Source organism: Lissotriton vulgaris, chromosome 11 (genome assembly GCF_964263255.1).
Source record: "Lissotriton vulgaris chromosome 11, aLisVul1.2, whole genome shotgun sequence".
In the NCBI taxonomy this organism is placed as follows: domain Eukaryota; kingdom Metazoa; phylum Chordata; class Amphibia; order Caudata; family Salamandridae; genus Lissotriton; species Lissotriton vulgaris.
The window spans coordinates 150,654,435-150,678,686 of record NC_141699.1 but is presented as its reverse complement, the minus strand read 5'-3'; the positions used below and the strand labels follow the sequence as shown (position 1 = coordinate 150,678,686).

The following is a 24,252-nucleotide window of genomic DNA, read 5'->3' as shown; positions in this document are numbered from 1 at the left end:
CTGGATCTATTATCCCTTATTGAACAACTGGACAGCTCTATTATATCACCATTAATAGAAAAAATAAACACACTAGGGGACAGGCTGACTGGTATGGAGGAAACCATCAAGTCGCACTTGCTAGCCAATAAATGCTTTACAACACCTAATTGCTCCAACCTACCTTCTACTCCCAAAGACCCCAAGCCAATTATGCAAGATAAAAGGGCTCCAACCCAATCAACAGTCCCTAACGCACCAGCCCCAATAGCCCGTAAAACTTCTTTTAAACCCGTTTTGCCGCAGCATACTTCTTCTAGAGCACAGTATAACAAAGCTATCCCTATCCAACTCCCACCGGAGGCAGCTCCTTTTGTATGTGTCCTCGCGGGAGTACCATCACTTACACCTGGGAAAACCGAGAGACAACATGACCTGACAAACTGTCAAGTTCTGGCTGACAAAAAATAGATCCCTGCCACCTAACCTCGAGGCTACAATACTGAGTGTCAAAGGGTGGGCTGGCTGGGCTCCCTCCCAAAAGATATTGATGGTGACCTAGTACTCGTTAGATTTAGGCAGAGACACATTGTCCCATACCTGCGTACCAGTGCACCCCAAGTGGGAACCGGTCCAATTTCTGTCTAGGACTTGCATGATTTTTATCCTAGAATGCCGTGTAACCCCACACCTAGCCTAAAAGTAGGCTGTAACATGTTAATTGGCAGAGGACTCCACGTATCGAGTGGCCGTAGCTTTCCCACCTATACCGGACAGGAATCATTGTTTTATAGTCCTAAGTATTGGCATCCCTATTAATTACAGTTTGATTTAAGCTTAACCTGTGAAAAGCTCGTTACAATTAATATATTTCCCCCACAGGTCGGGCAAAAGTCTTTTAACTTCAGATACTATGTGTTACTGTATTTATGTTTTTACCTACAACCGTTTTTAACTGTACGCTTTTATGATTTTAAACCAAAATCGAATAAAGCTATATTGACTGACTGACAGGTCTCTAATGACATTGGTGAAAAACGATGGTCTATAATGCAAGCCCAAGCAATCACCAGTGGTTGAAATTATTTCAGGTATTCGTTCCATCCCCTTGTTGTTTGTTGCAATAAATGTCCTGAGTGGGACGTGTATGCCCAGACATGGGCCCTACACACTGTGTCACAGTACCTCAGCTGTATCTCACTGATAAGCCTTAAGAAGGTCCAAACTGGTCTGGGGTTGCTTGCGTTCCCATCTGGAAGGCACCTGGCCTTGTAGTTTAGGCTGGTCTGTTCCTATTGGAGCAGGCCCAAGACTGATTTGCATATGACAGGTACCTGTCTACAATGGCATTGTGAGCGAAAAACGATATTCTGGAATATGGCCCTTTGCAATTACTGGTCGGAGTGATCACCAGTGACTGAAGTTAATTCAAGTGTGCTTTCCATGATTTGTTGTATGTAGCAATTGAGTATAACGTGGCATATAATGTAAAACTGGCTCTTATGCTGGCATTTGCTCTTGTTGGTAATGTAAATTTCACAGATTAATTACATTAATTTGATTGTTATGACAAGAAATGTTTCTGTGTTTCCTAGGGCCATTGTAGCTCCATATCCTGTGTTTGCGTAAGTGAAGACAGGCGGTGGATTGCAACAGCTGACAAAGGACCAGAAAGCCTCATTTTAATCTGGGACACTTTTTCAGGGTATGTGGTGATTTGCACACAATCTAATTATTATATTTTTCCACTTCTGCAGATACAGACGTTTAAGGTATGGGCAAAGTGGGTAATTACCAAGGGCCACAACTTTCTAGAGGGCCCTATTGTAAAGTTACCAGGAAAGTAAAAAGTCCATCTATACAGGTACATAAAAAACAGATTCCTTTTTCATTTGACAGCTGGGCATGCAAGGTCCTAACACTCACACTCTCAGGAATCCGGTAACACTTACATTGTATCTGTCTCATGTCTCTCTCCTTACTTCACATCACCTCTTGTACCTCATTTATTTTGATTTATCTCAATTTATCTCCTTAGTCTCGATCTCAGTTCTTTCCTCACCTTTGTCTACCTCGCCTGTCTCAATATACAACTTCCTCTCCTCTACCTCTCTTAACCTTACTCTTATTCCCTTGCCTATATACCAGTATCTGTGCATATCTCTAGATCTCTACCTCTCTGCTCCCCTTCTTTACCTCAGCTGTCTCTCTGCCTTATCCTTCTCTCTACAACTCAGTGGTATGTTTCCATAACACCTTCCAGTACCTTTCCTCAATCCACTTCACCTCACCAGCTTTACCCATCTCTCTTTCTAACTCACGGCTCGCTATCTCTTTTTCAGCCCCCGTCTCTTGCTGCTTTTATTCATCGTGTTTTCTCCAACCTCTTTTCTCTCTGTATCTGTCTTCTGTTTCTGCTTCTTCAGTCTCTACCACAACTCTCTCCTTCTCCATGCCTAACCGCTAAATCCAACTTGATTTTGGTTTACTGCCTCACCTTTCAACCACCCACTTTCGCTTTCTATCTGATCCCTCTGTCTCATATCTCAGCAATTTACTCCTTTCTCAATACATCTCTTTCACTATCTCTCTTCTCTTTTTATCATTACCTCCTCTCTCTCATCCCTCTTTGATCCACTGTCTCTATTTTATCACAACTTCTCCATCGCCCCTCTCTCTTTAACTCTTTATAGATTTCTCTACTTCACCTCTCTGTCTCTACATCTCTTCCCGCTTTCTCTGATTGATCAACTTCCCTGTACTCCTTCTATCTCTGTATCCCATCTCTTTCTAACTTTCACCTCTCTCTACCATTCTCTCCGCCTTGCTACTTTTTTGCTCACTTTACCTGTCTCGTTATTACTATTTCTCTACATACCCTTTCTTTTTTCTACATTTCTGTATCTTTCTTTGTGACTTCCTCATCTTCATGATTTACCTTAAAAGTCTTCGTATCTCGACTATATCTATACAATCGCTACTCCTCCTTCTCTCTCTACTTCATCTATCTTACTTTACTTCTCCAGTTACCTTTCTGTACTGAAAGACGAGAGGAGGGACAAGGCAGGGCAAGAGAATAAAAGATCATATCATTACATTGAACCAGATGAAAATCTTCGGAGCAGTGTGTCAAATATTGTTATTACAAGACCAAATAAAATATAGATCCAAGCAGAAGAAGAAACAGCTTTATCAATGCTTGGTCATTCTTTCTTGTGATGTTCTTTGGCTGGTGCCACACTCAGCAGGCTGGGCTTTTTTTTAAAGCTTTTGGGTTCCTGTGTCTCTGAATGTTAATACAACATTGTTTGTCATCAAAACTGCTTACATTTGCTGAAAAAGAAGTCTGAACCTAAGTAATACAAGAATGCAGGTCATGAGACATTTGACACTGCGCTAATCTGGCATCAAGTTGGAAGGCATACTACTCTTAGCCAGATTCCATGAACTGCCTAACAGTCAGACAGAAGAAATGGAATAGGCCCTGACAAGTGCACCCGCACACCAAAACCTTATGAGAGCAACACCAAACAAAGAAGAGGTAGTATCGAGCCCAGGGGAAGACATGATCCAAATGTGGGAAGGCGAACCACTTTGCCTGAATGTGCAGAACTGGAGAACAAGGACAATAAAACCCACGGCGGTATCACATCAGCTTTACAACAGCTATCACTGGAAGAGAAACAACAGGACAGCATCCACAGTACCATGATACCAGACAGACGAAGCAAACTTGATGATAATGACTAGAAGATTTTTTTTGTCTCACGCGCCAAGCAAGGCAAGAATTGATGTAAACCCAATCTCATTTGCCAAATAACTATCACAGGCTCACATAAGTTAGCACACTAACTGACACGGGACGTCCGTAAACATGATGAACATTAAACTGTATCACATCCTACAGCCTACCCCACTCGCCTTTAGCCCTGTCGTGCACCAAGTTCTATGACTACAGTGGACAGTAGCCCGTTTCGCTGGCAGGCATCATCGATGTACCTGTCTGCAATGAAGATGTTGAGACACAACCCCATTTTCGTGTCACAACTTAGGAAGAAGGAGCATTGCTGGGCTTCCACATTGCAGAAGACCTATGCCTAGTATTCTTTGCGAGCAAGTTGCATGACCTGCAGGTGAACGTCATCCATCCAATATTTTCTTTCCTCTTCCTTTTGCTCGGATGTCTAAAAGGCATCTTGAGGCTAGAACAAATTAACATAATCAAGGAGGTGTATCTCATGGTACATCCAAAGCTGGAGCAGACGGGAGCCATTTGGCTCTGTATACGACTACTTAATAAGGCCATAAGGCGTGACTGACGCATCACTGCCACCATGGACGACATAATTGCAGACCTCAATGGCATGTAATGGTTCAAAGTTAGATCTAAACGCTGGCTACCACTAGCTGATGCTCAACCCTGCCAGTAGGTGTATAATGATTTTACAGGTTTGTCTGGGCAAGATTAGATTCATCCGTTCCGTTCTGGAAGAAAATCCAATCACGCACTCATGTTTTTTGTAGGGTGTTTATAATGATTTTTCTGACACTCTGTTTCAAAGAATGAGTGAACAAAAACAACAGCTAATACGTGTTTCAACCCTTTCCATGGCCGTCCGGCCTGGGGCTTCCTCAGGGCTGTACATACATATAAGTTTAGTGAGATAGGAAAACGGAAGGATGAAAGTGAGATTGGTAAATATATGTAGTAGCCAAAGGAAAGCAATATTGTTAAGATGAAGGGCGAAAATGGAACATACAAGGTGGGTAGGAGAAGGGGGGTATAAGCGAGGGGAGGGAAGGTACACTCCGATAGTAGGATATGTATGTTATTAGAAAATTGAGGTTAAATTAATAAATGCCAGATATGGGAGACAGACAGAGAGAAGACAGAAGGAATGGTTTTAAGATTCGAATTATGTCTATGTCAATCTGAATACAAGGGGGAGGGAGGTTGGGATTAGATGGAACACACAGACAAGATCCGAGGTAGTTATGTAAGTAAAAAAGGCAGAGGAAGCAATTAGGGAAAGCAAAAAGGAGGAATGGTTCACATTTGGTTAGCAAAATTCCGATTGACATAGACATAATTCGAATTTTGACAGAACAATGAGCATATCGATAAGTAAGGTGTAAATCGAGTTTGCATTGACCTTCATTAATTGCACATGAAGGAGTTCAGTGATGTAACATTCGTCAAACAATGGCAATAGCGATTCATGAATGGAAGTTAAATGCATAGGAGAAATAGAAATAGAGTCATGTAATAGATTGACAAATATCAGGACAAGTTTTAGAAGCAGGACAATGTGGAATAGTCAGGTCATCAAATGTCAAAACGGATATACAAGTGGTAGAGGCGTATTGTGCGTAGACCGTACATTTAGATTAGGTGGAGGCATCGTGCATTGCTGTAAAATTCACAGTAAACGTGGCGTTAAGGCAAGGTGACAAGGTATATGTTAAGTGCTGCGCATTGGTAGTAAATGAATCACATAGATTTTGTGAGAAAGGTTGAACCGTGCATCATTGAAAAGGGGGGGGGGGAGAGACAGCCGAATGCAGTCATTGTGCGTCGCCAGTAAAAACATTGTGCATAATAAAATGAATGTCAGGTGACAAGGTTTGCGTTTAGTATCATGGGTCGATAACAAATAAAAAGCATTTGCACGAAGAATGACAGCGAGATAGTAGCACAGCAGCATGGCACATAAAGTACAGAGGAACATTTCATTCAGGACAGTTGTGAAATAGGTTGAGCCGTGTATCATTGAGAGGGGGCAGGGGGGGGGGGGGGAGGCGAGAAAGCCGAATGCACTCATTGTGCATCGCCAGTAAAACCATTGTGCATGATAAAATGAATGCCAGGTAATAAGGTTCGCGTTTAGTATCATGGGCCCATAACAAATTAAAAAAGCATTTATACGAGGAATAACAGCGAAATAGTAGCACATGAGCATGGCACATAAAGTACAGAGGAACATTTCATTCAGGACAGTAATTTGCGAAAAAAGAAAAAGTATATTTACGCAAGAGATATTCATACAAAATGGACACAAAGGTCAAGGACGTTGAAGTTAAAACTGCGGCTCTCATAGAATACACCTCTACCCTCCAGCAACAAGTCGCCCAACTTAAAAAACAACAGAAACAGATGAGCGACCTTCTGGACGACTATGAAGGGAGGGCGAGACGGAACAATATTTGCATTTTGGGAGTTCAGGAGCGGATGGAGGAGCCAGCGGCGGACCTATTCGTGGAAAGCCTAGTAACGAAACACCTTCAGCCGAAACACCTCTCAAGTTATTTTTCCATTGAACGGGCGCACAGAGTCCCGGGAGGGAAACCTAAGCCGGGGGCCACTCCCCGCCCCATCATTGCGAAGGTCTTCAATTTTCTAGACCGGGACGCCATCCTCCAAGCAGCTCGTACGGGGCTGCCTCTACTTCTGGAAAACACCTGTATCACGATGTTCCCGGACTTCACAATGAAGGTCCAGGCAAGGCGACGCAGTTTTCTGGACGTTAAGAAAGCCTTACGTGATAAACACACCAAGTACTCTATGCTATTTCCTGCGAAGCTGCGTGTAGAAATGGACGGTAAAGCCTGGTTCTTCCTGTCGCCAGACGAGGTGTTGGAATGGTTGGAGGGCTGGCGCCGAGTCGGAGGGTCCCCAAGAAACCATGATGCCCTGGAGGATCGCCCACGGGAGGACTATCTGCTGGGAAGCCAAGAACTGTTTACTGGAACTGATGGCGATGGGGAATGATGTTGGGCCCTCTGCGCAGACTCCACAGCGACGTTGCCCACTAGCGGTCCCTCCCGCTCTCCCTTCCAGGCAGGGCGACATTGTTCAAAATGCTAGCACTCTCGCGCTTCCTGTTTGTTTTGCATAATTGCCCCTTCTTGGTTCCGGACTCCTATTTCCGTGCGGTAGAGAGTGAAATCCGTCTTTTGTTGTGGGACGGTGGAGCTGCCCGTATTGCCCTTTGTAAACTTTTTCAGGGTTGGTACGATGGAGGCATAGCCTTACCCAACCTCTGCCTCTATTATTGGGCGTCTCAATTGGTGGCTGTTAATCATTGGATTCATGGGTCGCCCTTGAATCCGGCCTTCCTCCTAGATAGATGTCAGACTGGACGGGAAGGTTACTTGGGGCCCTCTACAGCAAACTAATTAGGAATAGATATGTCGGACCCATGGCCCACACAGTTGCAATATGGCATAAGGCCAACAAAAGCTTGGGCTGGACGGACACGATCACTAAAGCAACACCCTTGTGGTCATCACAGCGCCTGGGCTCCCTCTGCTTCCTCCAGGGATTCGACAGGTGGGACACTATAGGGATTTCGGAGGTGGGGGACCTTATTCATAAGGGTAAACTACTGACATTTAGTGACCTCCAGGCCAAATACTCCCTCGCACTCACAGAATCATTCCGTTATATGCAAATCAAACACGCCATTCTGGCCGCCATCCTGGATCTCAATTCCATACTGTAGTGTAGTTCCTATATTCCCAATAGGCTCTGCTCATTGGAATAACATAAACAGCAGTGTAGACATAGGACTGAGGTCATCTAGGTCTCTACTGACTATGTTAGACTTAATTAGTTTTGCCAGCTAGCTCAGAGGTCACTAGAAACTTTCTCGAATGTTCAGGAAAGGGTTAACCGTCCTGATTTAGACAAGAAGGGATCATTTTTGTCCACCATAAGCGTGGAAGGGTATACTCAGATGTGAGTCCCTAGCTCATTGCACCATCAGGATTCAAGCAAGCCGGGCCGAAGACGGCTGAAATGCCATAAACCGGTCCCCGGTAGCTTGTTTCCTTCCCAGTATAAGAATTGGCTTGGTAGTTTGGTCTGCCCTGTTCCCATGATGCACTGGGCCAGGGTCAGACTAATTTGCATATAGCCAAGTTCTGAGCTGGGATGGTGCAGTGAGCTAAAAAACGGTGATGGATCAAGCCCTGATCTTTGGACTGGGTAAGAGTGGTCTGCTTAATTCAGACACTCTGTTCATCACCACCCCCTTTTCTGAATTAGTTCCACCAGAGTGCAGAGAAATAGAGAGACGGGCGTTTTCAATAAAAGGTGTTATTTTATTGAGCAGTCTTCTTTCTCATGCAAGAGAAATGAATTGCCACAATTGCAATACTTATTATAAAGTAAAGTGCATACAGTAAAAGTAGTATTATGAAATAATACTGTAAAAGCATTGATATGGTTTCTTAGCCATATGATACTTTAAAATGGATAAAATATATACATACATAAAAACATTGACTAACAAACTCAACTGGTGCTTCTAAGATACGCCTACCCCGGTGTACCTGACCTAAGCCTAATACGTGGGAAGGAGTAAGTAAGTTGCAGTTTTAAGTTAAGTTAGGCTTTTGCCAAGAATTGGAATCAAGAATTCTCTCTAAGGTTTTACTCAGCTCTGTACCTTGGTTATAGAATGAAGGAGGTCTTGTATCTCGCTTCTCAGGACTCGATCTCCCAGCAACCCGCGAGGGTGACTTGGGAACACCGGAGCTGGTTTTCTTTGGCTGGAGAAAAAGACAGCGTCTCTCTCAGTGCGTCGAAGGGAGGGGCGTTTTCCTTTGGCTCTAGCAACAGCTGGTCTCCCGGGCAAGTAGAACGTCACTCTGCTCCCCACCACCGTGTGTTTGCTTAAGGCAGCGTTATTATTATTATTATTATTACATTTATTAAGCGCGCAGCTACCCGGAGGTTTCCCGGCGCTGCTATATATATTTATACCTGAAAGGTGCCGGGTTTGACGAAAGGTTGGACATAAGACGTCACTAAGAACTAACAGTTCTTTCTGGACTCCAGGAGTTCTTGTGCAAATCAAATCAAAAGCAGGGGCAATTCCTGGGCTGCTGGAGGCTTGGTTTGTTTAAAGAACGCGTTGTGCTTTCTAGGAGTCTATGGGTGTAGCCTTGCCGTGTTTTGGACTGCATGGGCTATTACTAAATATGGATATGATTCCTATGACTTTATAAGGATATTATTTGTTATAACCACATAAGGGCATGAATCGGGAATATCGAATTAGGGTCCTAGATAGAAATACAACAATACCTGCGACCTCCCCCTTAGAGGATAGGTTATTGTCCAAACCCCTACCTGAGAAAGCCATCTTCTACACATTCCGCAAGCTTTGTAATAATCTCCCTGATTCATTCAAGTCACTTCGGACCAAGTGGGAAGCGGACCTGGGTCCCTTAGATGAGGAAGATTGGCGATCAGCCCTAATGTCCCCTAGAGAATCAGCTATCTGCCATAAGTTCAGACTGATCCAATTGAAGATTCTGCACAGGGCTTACATGTCCGCTCTTACCTTGGCTAAAATTGGAAGACGTTCTGATACCTTGTGCTTGCGGGGGTGTGGTCTACCTGGCACCTTCTATCACATCCTGTGGGACTGCCCGATAGTGCAACAGTTCTGGAGTGGTACGATCCAAAAAATGAGTAGTTCCCTGGGTAAGCCACTCTTATGATCGCCTAGGGAATGTGTCCCCAATATATGGGGGGCTAATGACTTGAAAAACCAGGAATTACAGGGGGCGGCGTTGGGCTTTCTGTTGGCTAAACGCTCCATTGCAACGAAGTGGGGCACCCAAGACAGGCCGTGGGTGGTGGGCTGGGTGGCTGAGATGGATTGTTGCATGTTTGCTGAGAAGACGGTGTATAAAATCAGGGGTTGCCCTAAGAAGTGGGACTTGAAGTGGGGACACTGGAATAGGTATCGAGGTGAACTCTGTGATGCGCCTACCTCCGAGCTGGCTATGTCCTGTGATGGACCCATAGGTCGTATTTTGCGCCGATTTACAATCTGCTTGACTTATGTATTATTCTACATATATTGTATTGTTGGTGACTGAATTTCTGACTCTGCTTTTTCTCATCAATAAAATCTTATGTTAGAAAAAAAAACTATACGCAGAACTGAAGCAGGACAGATCTGTCTTGAAAGAGTTTGACATAATTACTAAAGCTAAACACCCACTTTTTAATTGCTAAAGTAAGAGTTTCATCCAACTAGCCACTACAAAACAGATTACAAAAAACAACTTTTGCAAGCACATAGAGAGATGGATGTAGAAAAAAGAAAAGGGGTGAATTTATCGAGGATATTGTCACATTATCTTTTTCCAAAAAATGCATTATTTGATGGAGATGCTGCAACTAAACAAGTCAAGCACAAACTCGTACAAGAGCTCGAAAAAAACTTTCACCTGAAGAATTTCAATTAAAATAGGTGTCCTCATTGAAAACTGCTGTTGTTGTGGGCTAAATGTCACAATTGTGAAAGGTCAAGATTTCATCCATGCAAAACTTCGGAGAGGCCGTTCAGACTGTTCTACAGATATCAAAGTCAGTGTGCACCTTGCAAGAACTGCACAATGTCTTTGACAGTTATTTTGAACTATCTGTCAAAGAATGTGAGAGAATCAGATGAAAGTCTACAAGTGCAACAATTGACTTGCCTGCAACAATAATTCGACAATTATACCTGTGCAACTTGATAAATTCTGGTCATCAACATTGAACAAGATGAACCTGGAGATGTTAACTCGCCAAAACATTGCTGATGCTTCAGTAAACACTGAATTTCCAATTATTGCAAGTGGAATGATTGTCAATGAAGAAGTTGGTGCCTGCAGAGAGACATTCAAAAGGTACAGGACATATTGTTCAAGAACTTAACAGCAAATTGGAGGAAGCTGACTTTTGTGTTGTGCCACATGCTGAGTGGACTCTTCTAAATGGATTCAAAAAAGAAAAAAAGAGGGGGGGGGGATAAAATTTTAACTTCCCTTACCGGTGGCCGCCTCTCCTGCATCCTTCTTGCCATGATGCAGGAACAGGAAGCACCCAGGCTTCCAGACTTCTCTAGCCAATCACGACTGCTGCTGCTGCTAGCTGCTGATAGCAGTGTTGTGATTGGTCTGTGCATTGTGGTTCAGATGGGGACTGGGCACCTGTGCATATTCTCCACCTAAGCTATGCATCACAGCCGGTGGAGTACATGCAAAGTGCGCATGACTTTGGCTGGCACAAGACGGCCAGCCAAACTGTTAAGCGCACTTGGAGAGTGCCCTGCCCCACACCTACAGAACTGCAAGGAAAAAATAAAATGATAATCACATGGCATTATTATCGTTTTATTTATTTGTGGTGTGATGCTCCTCCCCCTTGGAGGAGGAGCCACCGCTGTTATAGCTACCATTTTGGAAAATGTCAGAGTGGTTGCTCTGAGGAGTTATTATCCGTCTCTATAAGACTACTTCACCCCCAAAACCTATATTTTGACACCCACATGAAGTATATAGGTGTCACGGTTCCTGAAATACTACATTATCACTGCAACACATGCCCCATTTTTAAAAATGTCATCCAGAAAAATTCAGCCCGGATTAGCAATGTCTACCCAAGCTTAATTACTTCTCTAATGATCCGTAAACACAAATCAAAAATGAAAATCTCTGGACAACAATTGTTTTACCGAGGTATATCAGGGAGGCAGGATTATTACAGTGAGCTCTATGCTGTATGTCACTCAACTGTGTCTTCTTACTTGAAAGAAATTTAAATAGTTTTTTATGGAGTATATTGAAGTTTACTTTGCTGGATGATGTCATCAGTGATGTCATTTGAGATGTTAGCAGTGATGTCATTGACCATGTCATGAGTGATGTAATATGTGAGGTCATAAGCAGTGCATTGAGGGGCAGTAACTCATGTGCAAAAGGCTAGAACGCCAATGGCGCAGAAAGAAAAATCACATAAGGAAGGAACAGTATAAGGTGGCTTTAGACACCTATCATAAAAATCTAAGATCCGCACGTAAAAATCACATAGCCAACCAGTTGGAAGAAGCAGGCAATACACCTAAAACACTATTCCATATTTTGGATTCCCTCATTCATCCTAATGTCTGTAATTCGGATGAGGAAGTGATTCAATCACTGTGTGACAAAATAGCCAGTCATTTCACGCAAAAAATAGAGAATATTTACAATAAGATATTAGCCTCCCCCACCAACATTAACTATGTCTCCCTAGTTGGACATGACCCAGCTCAAAAAAATCAGCCTACTCTTAACGACTTCCCTTTGCTTACTATCGAGGACACAAAATTATTACTGCAATCCACCAAATCAGGCTCTCCCAAAGATTTACTACCGACTAAAGAGGTGAAAAAACTCGCTGCAGAATTAGCGGAGCCTATCTGCACCATCTTCAATAGCTCCATCACACAGGGCCGTCTCCCTAATGAATGGAAGGATGCGCAGATTATGCCAATTATAAAAATCTCAAACTTTCCCCAAACGAGGTATCCAACTACCGCCCGATTTCTTTGCTCCCTTTACTAAGCAAATTACTGGAAAAACACATTAATGCCCACCTCTCCACCTATATAGAAGCCTCCCACTGCCTTGATCAGTCCCAGTCAGGCTTTCGTCCTTTGCACAGCACCGAATTAGCTGTGGTCAATGTAACGGACGATATTCGCATGCTGGCGGATGACAAGCAGTTATTCTTATACTGCTTGACCTATCCGCCGCTTTTGATACCATTTCCCATCAAATCTTGCTGGACAGACTGAGCTCTATAGGCATCCAGAACTCAGCATTGGCCTGGCTTCAGGACTTTCTCAGAAATAGGACGCAAACAGTTAAACTGGGACCTTTTTCTTCCAAAACCACTCAAGTCACCAAAGGGGTACCACAGGGGTCATGTCTCAGTCCCTCTCTATTCAATGTATACATTGCCCTTCTCTCTGCCCTTCTCAGGAAAATTGGGTTTATCCCAATCTCCTACGCGGATGACACACAACTTATCCTCTCGTATGAGAAAGACACACCTGATATCCAAAAGTTGTTTCAAGAAGGGATGAGAGTTATAACTTCCTGGATGAGCTGTAATTTCCTACAGCTCAACGCAGGGAAGACTGAAGTCATACTTTTCAAGGACGCCATCACCAGCTCGTCCCCCAGTTGGTGGCCTGATGATCTGGGTCCTTCTCCCCTACCAAAGACAGTTGTCAAAAACTTAGGGGTGTTATTGGACAACGATCCCAGTATGGACGAAAACATAGAGGCAATAAAAAAGCCTGCTTCTTTGCTCTTAGCCTCCTTCGGAAAGTTTTTCATTTCCTACCGGTATCCACACGCAAAACCCTTGTCCACGCCCTGGTACTCAGTCGTTTGGACTTTAGCAATGCCTTGCTGATTGCCGCTAAGGAGTCGGCTCTGTAAGGCCTGCAGGTGGTACAGAATACTGCAGCCCGCCTGGTAACCGGAGCCACCTATTGTACCCCCTCTCTCCCTCTGCTGCGTAAACTCCACTGGCTGCCAGTTCGAAAAAGAATACAATTCAAAATCTGCTGTATCGTTTTCAAAGGCATAAACCAGATGGGCCCGACGTATCTTGCAGGTAAGTTAGTGAAATATATCCCTCCCCGCTCCCTCCACTCAGAAGGGAAGGGCCTGCTCAAGGTCCCACGGATAAAATATGCCAGATTGGGAGGAAAGTCCTTCTCATATCTCGCCCCTATACTATGGAATCAGCTACCTCTTGAGATCCGCCTCACTACCAACTACTTAGGATTCAGAAAGAAGCTCAAAACACTACTCTTTTAATCTGGTTGCCTGTCCTTACAGTGGTCCTCAGCGCGGAGATACCCCATCTGGGGTGATTCAGGCGCTTTATAAATGACGTAAATAAATAATAACATAAATAATAGTTAGCATAGGCAATTATAACTGTTGAATTCCTATGGTTTTGTGAGTGTAAAATCTGAGCCTAACTAGAACGTCCATGTAACCATTGGTTTTTCAGTAACTTTCTATGTTTTTTTAATGCTATTTCCTAACTGTAACTTTTCTGTAGCCTTTAGTTTTTTTTGTGAATTTTACAGTTTTTTATATCAATTTTACTACAATTTCACCTATAACTTCTATTAGGTAATATACATTTTTACAAGTTTATAAGTGCATTTTAATAACACATTTATAATTATACAATTTTAAACCAACAATTAACAAATTACCATAAATTATTAAACTTTTTACAAATGAAAAACACAAAGTCTTTCTCTGTTATCCATTCAATGTGTGGGTCCACAGATCCACTGCGATGCCACCACACGTCTGGCACCCATCCACATTGAAACCACACTCTAAATCAGTTATTTCAGTTTCACATCTCTCTGGAGACAGTCTCTGCAGCTCAGTTCCCTCGTATTTGTCCATTGTCTTCAGAAGATGAGCGTTTCAAAGTTAAGATCTCCTCTGCTGAAGATAGAAGTGAAAGGAAAGAGCAGGGCGAAGAAGAAGAAATCTTACCACCTCCAAAGAATTCCTCCAACATTTGGAAATATTTCTCTATCCTTTCAGGAGAACAAGTTCTTGCGAAAATTCTCCAATGCCTACTATGCAGCAAAAAACTGTCAGGAGCTATTCTGAAGACGTGTTCACATGGCATATTGTCTGTTTTTGAAACACCTGAAAACCATACATACAAGGACATATCAGAGGATAATAAGAGAGAGGGGAGGTGGTGCATCATCATCAGCAGTTAGACCATCTGTGGGATCCTTACCACCTGACCAGATATTTACCACCCGCTGTTTCACCAAAACTGCAAGACATTGTCACTCATTGGGCCAAACCCCCTAGGCCAATTGAACTAAATAGATCCTCTGTTGCCCAATTTATGGATGGTGTCAAGAAGCATATTTGTTTCACCTCATCCTTCCATCTTCCATTACACTTTAAGCACAAGTAGAAGTCTGAAAAGCAAATATAGAATACATTTAACTTGAGATTAGATTACATACTATAAGCAAGAGAGTTATGTCAGTGTGTAAGAGGCTGTATAAGTGTTTGAGTATGGGTATATAACTGGGAATGTGAGTGTCTGTACGGGTGGGTGACTGGGTGTGTGAGTAGTTGACTGGATATGTGAGTGAGGGTATCAGTGCCTCTTTGAGTGAGTCATTGGATGTGTATGTAGCTGTGTTAGTGTGTGACTGGGTGTGTTAGTGACTTTTTGGGTGTCTAAATGGGCGTGTAAGTGGCTGTATGGATTGATAGCCAACTGGCTATGTTAGTGAGTGTTTGGGTGTGTAGCCATTTGCACGTGGCTCTATTGGGTGGATACATAAGTTCTGTATGGTTGTGTGAATGTATGTGTAAGGGCCTCTGTTGCTATCTGACTGAGTGTGTGATGGCTGCATGGTTTTGTAAATAGGTATGTGAGTGGCTATATGGATGGGTGACCGAGTGTGTATCTTGGTGTATAGGCGTGTAAGTAAGTATGTGTGTAACTGACTGTCTGAGTGCTGGATACATGAATGTCTATATATGTGTGTGAGTGGGTGTGACAGTGCCTGTATGGGTGTGTGAATGACTATGTAAGTAGATGTGTAGGTGAGTAAATGGGTATGTGCAGGGTTTTATGGGTGTTTGACTGAGTGCATCAGTCACTGTGTGGCTATAAGAGTGTCGGGTACATACATGCTTTTGTGGGAGTGTAACTGGGTGTATAAGTGCCTGCCTGACTGTGAGATTGGATGCAAATTACATACTATTAAATTGCACACTATAAGCAAGCACCCACATCTAATTTCGAACATATTCATTCATACTAGCTTAATAAAATAGCTATTTTTTCAGAATACCATTTCCTCTTCCTCCTTTGCTGCTCACTATATTTTTAGTTAATGTTTTCATCAAAGCTCCCTTCTATTTTAACTTTTACTGTCGTGTATAGAAGCTTCACATGTTATTTCAACTTATATACACACATTTGTTTTAGATATACTTTTCTATAGTACAACCAAATTAACATTTGTGTAAAATCTCTTTGCTTCTGTCCAGCTTTTGGTGTATTATCTGTTAACATCTGTTTTCCACTGCAAATTTCAGGTGAGAGATATGGCAATCCTCCTCCACTCTCAGTAGAAAAACACCTACATGACTACCCTTCCCCATGTGCTCTTACTCATACTCCTAAGCTTAGAAAATCACAGACTTCCTTTCATCTTTTAGTTTTGGTATACCACTCCTTTTAACCCTTTCCATGTTTCTTCTAAAAAAGCCCAATTTGGTAGGTTATTTGCGGATCCGCGGAACAACCGAGGAGCCCAGCGCGGCCCTGTGTAAATCCATGGTGGATCCACGGATCTACACAGAAGCCCTGAAAAGCATTCAATAGTCTGCTGTAAATTCTTTTCATTTGTTTCATTTTGTACACTATTGTCAATTATAAGACACACACTCCCTACTGAGCAATTTATATACACCAGTCTGCTTTTCAGTTCCGCATTGCAGTCTCTTTTGTTACCTTCCCCTGCACTCTTTTATCTCCATTTCCATAGTAACCATGCTTCCAGTAGTCTCTGCCTACCAGTAGGTAAAGAGTTCACAAGACTTTCTCTAAATAACATACTATCTTCACATTAACTGTAGCAGGTGTAGTTGACTTTTAGCAATTCCAAGCATACCCCAAACAACATAACTTTTTTACCCAAAGCGAATTACAGAGGTAATTACTTTTTTTTGTTAAAGTGACCACCTGATTTTATTTCCCTGCACATCTCTATCCAATCAAATACGTTCTTTTATATATTTTACATGCAGTCCTCCATTTTAGCTGCCTTTCATCTTCAAAACTGCCTCGTTCTGCTGTAACCTTTTCCTGTGCACTACTCCTGCTTGTCTCCAAAATGGTTAGAGTCTGGATAGTGGGCTATAGTTTTGTGTTTTGGTCCAGCAAGAGTGCTGGAAAGGGCGCCATTGACAGGTACCTAGGTTTACCAAATGTAGACCTCACTTGGGTTGGCCAGAGAGGGTTAAAGTGGCAGCAATTGCTGCCTTTGGTTGAAAGCATTGTGGATTGCCAACGTCCAGACCTCATGATTGTGAACTGTGGTGGCACTGACCTAGGCACAATTACTGGGGTAGGACAGGAAATCCTAATGAAAGATGCATTTGGTAAATTGATGTAATTTTTCCTACATACTTCCTTTCGTTCTCCAACATTTGCTAAAGAACGAAGTGGCATTGTTCAACCCAATTTTGATCACAGTTGGAGAAATCCAGAAAACATGTCCATAAAGCTGTTTCTGCTTTTTTTCGAGACAAACAACATAGGCTCTATATACCATAGCAACTTACGCTTTGAGATGGATAGAATATATTGAAAAGTCGGAGTCCATTTCTCAGTCACAGGCAACAGACGGTTCCTCAACAACTTAAGACTGCATCATTTTCTATGTATAGTTATCATCTACACATCATAAGCACAAAGGCTGTTTTACGAACAAACCGTTTTCCCAAACGTCTTTTTTCTAAATCCTTGTTTGTAATTTCTCACTCAAATTCGCACATCTGCCGCAGATCCTCGGACAAATATGAGATCTATCAGCTATGCTACGAGCGGATCTGCAACAGATTCACAGATCCGTCCCCAACCAAAAGCCCACATTCAATACAAAATAACAACACATTTAATACGGTGAGTGTGTGAGTGGCTGTATGGGTGTGCAATTGGGTGTGTGAGTGGCTGTATGGGTGTGTGACTGGGTGTGTGTGAGTGGCTGTGTGGGTCTGTACTGGGTGTGTGAGTGGTTATCTAAGAATGTCCGGATGTATCACTGACTATGGGTGGGTGAGAGGGTGTGTGAGTGGCTGTATGGGTGTATGAGTAGGGGTATGGGTGGTTTTCTAGGTCTCTGAGTGGATGTGTGAGTGGTTGTGTGGTTGTGTAAGTAGGCACATGAGTGAGTGGTGGGTGGGTGTGTAAGAAGCTATGTGGGTTTCTGAGTGGTATATGAGTGGTTGTATCAGTGTGTGAGTGGCTGTGTCAGGGGTTTTGTTGTATCAGTGTGTGACAGCTGTGTAAGTGGCTGTGTGGGTCTTTGAGTGAGTTTGTAATTGGCTATATGGGTACGTACATGGCTGCACGAGTGCCTGTGTGGGCCTGTGAGTGGTTCTCAGGGTCTGTGAGTGAATGTGTAAGTGACTGTATGGTTGTGTGAGTTACTGTATGGGTGTGTGAGTGGGTGTGTGGGTGTATGGGTGTGTGAGTGGGTGTATGGATGTGTGCGTAGGTGTGTGAGTGGTTGTATGGGGGTATGAGAGAGTGTCAATGGGTGTATTTTTTTGTTTAATTGGGGTCTGGATCTACAGATCCGTTGCGGATTCACACGGGGCATGCTGAGCACCGCAGTGGATCCGTAGATCCGTACGCACCCTCCCTAACAAGGTCCCTTACAGACCCCTCTATCAGTCCCATAGGGCAGCTCCACCCTGACCCAGTATATCCTAATTCTGCTTTATTCTCTCCCCCCCCCCTCTGGAACTATGCCCTGATTGACAACATTTTGGGCGCAACTTTCCCCTCAAGTTGCTGCCAGACAATCGTTGCATTGCTGTTGGCACATGGATCCATGTCTCTAGAAATACATAAATCTTTTTTCTTTAATAACTCCAAAACTACTGAACAGATTTACACTAAATTACAAAAAGCACTCTTTCTAGATCAAGAGCTAGCTTTCTGCTCAATTTGATGTAATTTCATTAAGCGGTTTGGTCCCTCTCTCTCTCTCTCTCTCTCTCCTTCCCTCGCATCTTCTCCCTCTTTCTCTTGCTCTCGCTTCTTCTCCCTCTCCCTCTCTCTCCCTACCTCTCCCTTTCCCTCTCCCTCTCTCTCTATGCCCCCACCTCTCCCTATCCCCTCTCTCTCTCTCTCCCTCCCTTTCCCTTTCCCTCTCTCTCTCCCCTCCCTTTCCCTCTCTCCCCCTACCTCTCCCCCTCTCTCTCTTCCCCCTACCTCTCTCTCCCTTTCCCTCTCTCCCCCTACTTCTCCCTCTCCCTCTCTCTCCCTACCTCTCCCTTTCCCTTTCCCTCTCTCTCTATGCCCCCACCTCTCCCTATCCCCTCTCTCTCGCTCTCTCCCTTTCCCTCTCTCTCTCCCCTCCCTTTCCCTCTCTCTCCCCCTACCTCTCCCTTTCCCTCTCCCTCTTCTCCTCCCCCTCATTGAATTCTTTGGCTATGCAGTAGTACTAATTGTTTATTTCAGATTAAAAAATATTTTAAGTTCCTACATAAAATTATTCTGTACAGTATGCCTTCGCCAAAGAAGGTCTTAACGTGTATCCACGCAAGTCAGATGGATCCAAAAAGCTCTTACCTCCCTGAACACCACAGAATTTAGGAGTTTCCTCGGCCTAGACACATACTGTGGCAGGTTTGTCCACAATCTCCCAACCCTGTTGAAACCTCATGAGAGTGATAACAAAGACCAATGCCCGGTGGGAGTGGAAAGCACAGGTGGAGAAGCATATGAAAATTTTGAGAGAGCACTACTGCATGACACCATGATGGACTATTTTCATCCCCTGAAGAACACAGACCTCATTGTAGATGCAAGCCATTTACGATTTGGTGCTGTCCTTGTCCAGGAACATGAATAACGAGTATGGAATCCTCTAGTATTTGCCGGCAGGGCTCTAACCAACACGGAACCAAGCCATTCATAGATCGAGGTGGAAGCCCTTACCATCAAGTGGGGATGCCACCGCTTTCACCTGCATCTTTACAAGCAAGTGTTCAAAGTTGTCTCAGACTACAAGCTGCTGCTCCATCTGTTCGCTGGCACAGCGCAGCATCCTCAGCTAAGGATTGAGAGGCGGATAGTGCAGCTCCAGCAATATGCCTTAATAGTCGTCTACAAGCAGGGTGCCAGTAACCTGGCAGACTTCTTGTTGAGGCACCGCCATGCACACAGATGAGGAATGACAGCACCAAGTGACTATACAGAAGAATATATCCATCTAGTCGCTCTGAGTGCCTGCCTGAAAGCCATGACCTTGGATGAGAACCTGATGGTATCAAAAGAAGAAGACAGCCTACAGAAAGGTGTAAAGGCGATGCAACGACATACATAGGTAGCGTTCTTGAGAGGCTCCCACCGATGGGGTCATGCCGACAAGCTGATACTGTCTGAACTGTGGAGGATGCGAGAGGAGTTGAGCACCACCGAAGATGGACTTCTCTTGAAAGCAAATCGAAATATTGGCACCTAACGCACTACAAAAGAGGGTGATTGAGCTAGTGCACCAATAGCATCAAGTTTTGCCGAGACAAAATCACGACTCAGGGAGAAGTTGTGGTTTCCCATACTGGATGAAGCAGGGTAAGAACTGGTAATGACATGGCCGGAAGGCCTGCTGATGTGAGGAGCATACCTCCCAGACCCCTCTGTGACAGAAAAGCCGTGAAGGACTCTGTGGACAAACATCAGCATGGACTTTGGCAGTTTTCCACATAATTGACTGACATTAGTAATGATGGACGGACCCTCTAAATACCCACTAGTGGTTTGACAACATCCATGATATTCACAAGAGCGTTCCACTGTCGAGGAAAGTTTGTACTACTTTTAGCATGGTAGTGGAGATCAGAAGGATAATAGATCTGTGTTTTAAGGAGCATAAATCAGCGAGTACTTGGAACATCTGGGAATCGAGCACCAGAAGATAATGCCTCAATAGCCGCACCAGAAGATAATGCCTCAATGGCCAGACCAGAAGATAATGCCTCAATGGCCGCACCAGAAGATAATGCCTCAGTGGCCACACCAGAAGATAATGCCTCAATGGCTGCACCAGAAGATAATGCCTCAATGGCTGCACCAGAAGATAATGCCTCAATGGCCAGACCAGAAGATAATGCCTCAATGGCCAGACCAGCAGATAATGCCTCAATGGCTGCACCTGGAGATAATGCCTCAATGGCTAGACCAGAAGATAATGCCTCAATGGCCAGACCAGAAGATAATGTGCCTCAATGGCTGTACCTGGAGATAATGCCTCAATGGCAGCACCAGAAGATAATGCCTCAATGGCCAGACCAGAAGATAATGCCTCAATGGCTGCACCTGGAGATAATGCCTCAATGGCTAGACCAGAAGATAATGCCTCAATGGCCAGACCAGAAGATAATGCCTCAATGGCCTCAGCAGAAGATAATGCCTCAATGGCTGCACCTGGAGATAATGCCTCAATGGCCACAACAGAAGATAATACCTCAGTGGTCAGACCAGAGGATAATGCATCAATGGCTGTACCTGGAGATAATGCCTCAATGGCTGTACCTGGAGATAATGCCTCAATTGCCAGACCAGATGATAATGCCTCAATGGCTGCACCTGGAGATAATGCCTCAATGGCTAGACCAGAAGATAATGCCTCAATGGCCAGACCAGAAGATAATGCCTCAATGGCCAGACCAGAAGATAATGCCTCAATGGCTGCACCTGGAGATAATGCCTCAATGGCTAGACCAGAAGATAATGCCTCAATGGCCAGACCAGAAGATAATGTGCCTCAATGGCTGTACCTGGAGATAATGCCTCAATGGCAGCACCAGAAGATAATGCCTCAATGGCCAGATCAGAAGATAATGCCTCAATGGCTGCACCTGGAGATAATGCCTCAATGGCTAGACCAGAAGATAATGCCTCAATGGCCAGACCAGAAGATAATGCCTCAATGGCCTCAGCAGAAGATAATGCCTCAATGGCTGCACCTGGAGATAATGCCTCAATGGCCACAACAGAAGATAATGCCTCAAAGGCAGCAACAGAAGATAATACCTCAGTGGCCAGACCAGAAGATAATGCCTCAATGGCTGTACCTGGAGATAATGCCTCAATTGCCAGACCAGATGATAATGCCTCAATGGCCAGACCAAAAGAGAATGCCTCAATGGCCAGACCAGAAGATAATGCCTCAATGACTGCACCTGGAGATAATGCCTCAATGGCCAGACCAGAAAATAATGCCTCAATGGCCAGACCAGAAGATAATGCCTCAATGGCCTCTCCAGAAGATAATGCCTCAATGGCTGCACCTGGAGATAATGCCTCAATGGCCACAACAGAAGATAATACCTCAGTGGCCAGACCAGAAGATAATACCTCAATGGCTATACCTGGAGATAATGCCTCAATTGCCAGACCAGATGATAATGCCATAGACCAGATGATAATGCCTCAATGGCCAGACCAAAAGAGAATGCCTCAATGGCCAGACCAGAAGATAATGCCTCAATGACTGCACCTGGAGATAATGCCTCAATGGCCAGACCAGAAAATAATGCCTCAATTGCCACACTAGAAGATAATGCCTCAATGGCTGTACCTGGAGATAATGCCTCAATGGCCAGACCAGAAGATAATGCCTCAATGGCCAGACCAGAAGATAATGCCTCAATGGCTGCACCTGGAGATAATGCCTCAATGGCCACAACAGAAGATAATACCTCAGTGGTCAGACCAGAAGATAATGCATCAATGGCTGTACCTGGAGATAATGCCTCAATGGCTGTACCTGGAGATAATGCCTCAATTGCCAGACCAGATGATAATGCCTCAATGGCTGCACCTGGAGATAATGCCTCAATGGCTAGACCAGAAGATAATGCCTCAATGGCCAGACCAGAAGATAATGCCTCAATGGCCAGACCAGAAGATAATGCCTCAATGGCTGCACCTGGAGATAATGCCTCAATGGCTAGACCAGAAGATAATGCCTCAATGGCCAGACCAGAAGATAATGTGCCTCAATGGCTGTACCTGGAGATAATGCCTCAATGGCAGCACCAGAAGATAATGCCTCAATGGCCAGACCAGAAGATAATGCCTCAATGGCTGCACCTGGAGATAATGCCTCAATGGCCACAACAGAAGATAATGCCTCAAAGGCAGCAACAGAAGATAATACCTCAGTGGCCAGACCAGAAGATAATGCCTCAATGGCTGTACCTGGAGATAATGCCTCGATTGCCAGACCAGATGATAATGCCTCAATGGCCAGACCAAAAGAGAATGCCTCAATGGCCAGACCAGAAGATAATGCCTCAATGACTGCACCTGGAGATAATGCCTCAATGGCCAGACCAGAAAATAATGCCTCAATGGCCAGACCAGAAGATAATGCCTCAATGGCCTCACCAGAAGATAATGCCTCAATGGCTGCACCTGGAGATAATGCCTCAATGGCCACAACAGAAGATAATACCTCAGTGGCCAGACCAGAAGATAATACCTCAATGGCTATACCTGGAGATAATGCCTCAATTGCCAGACCAGGTGATAATGCCATAGACCAGATGATAATGCCTCAATGGCCAGACCAAAAGAGAATGCCTCAATGGCCAGACCAGAAGATAATGCCTCAATGACTGCACCTGGAGATAATGCCTCAATGGCCAGACCAGAAAATAATGCCTCAATTGCCACACCAGAAGATAATGCCTCAATGGCTGTACCTGGAGATAATGCCTCAATGGCCAGACCAGAAGATAATGCCTCAATGGCCAGACCAGAAGATAATGCTTCAATGGCCAGACCAGAAGATAATGCCTCAATGGCCACACCAGAAGATAATGCCTCAATGGCTGCACCTGGAGATAATGCCTCAATGGCCACAACAGAAGATAATACCTCAGTGGTCAGACCAGAAGATAATGCATCAATGGCTGTACCTGGAGATAATGCCTCAATGGCTGTACCTGGAGATAATGCCTCAATTGCCAGACCAGATGATAATGCCTCAATGGCCAGACCAAAAGATAATGCCTTAATGGCCACACCAGAAGATAATGCCTCAGTGGCCAGACCAGAAGATAATGCCTCAGTGGCCGTAACAGAAGATAATACCTCAATGGTCACACCAGAAGATAATACCTCAATGACCAGACCGTCTGGCCATTGAGGTATTATCTTCTGGTGTGGCCATTGAGGCATTATCTTCTGGCACGGCCACTGAGGCATTATCTTCTGGTCTGGCCCAGACCAGAAGATAATGCTTCAATAGCCTCAAGCCAAGGGAGATGTAGAACCCTCAAGGCCCTGTGTATTGGGATAGACAAAGGCGAGGACTTGTAGTGGCGTCTCTACCACTTCTTACGAATATACCGCAATACACTGCATAACACCAACAAATGTACTCAGGTTTGGAAGACCTGTGCTTGACAGTATTCCATCAGGCCCCAACTGACAGCCAACCACCGTGAACACATCTGACATCCGAGGAAGGCCGATGGCGAATGTCATCCTGGCTGGAAATTCCGGACTCCATTTGAAAGGGTCCATGGATAGTCAAAAGAGTCCCGGGCTCCAGGTGTCTGTCTGCGCCTCTAGGAAGTGAGGGGCGACTTGAAGCGTCTCATGGTTCCAAACAG

The 24,252-nt window shown here is 44.3% G+C and overlaps 1 protein-coding gene across 1 annotated transcript in view; it reads left to right on the top strand.

The window, feature by feature from the left end:
• Positions 1–24,252, top strand: part of CFAP251 (cilia and flagella associated protein 251) — a 663,510-nt gene that overhangs the window by 114,252 nt on the left and 525,006 nt on the right. Inside the window, exon 5 of the mRNA XM_086942981.1 lies at positions 1,575–1,684. Coding sequence (XP_086799107.1) covers positions 1,575–1,684 — 110 coding nt within the window. The remainder of the gene's footprint in view (positions 1–1,574; positions 1,685–24,252) is intronic.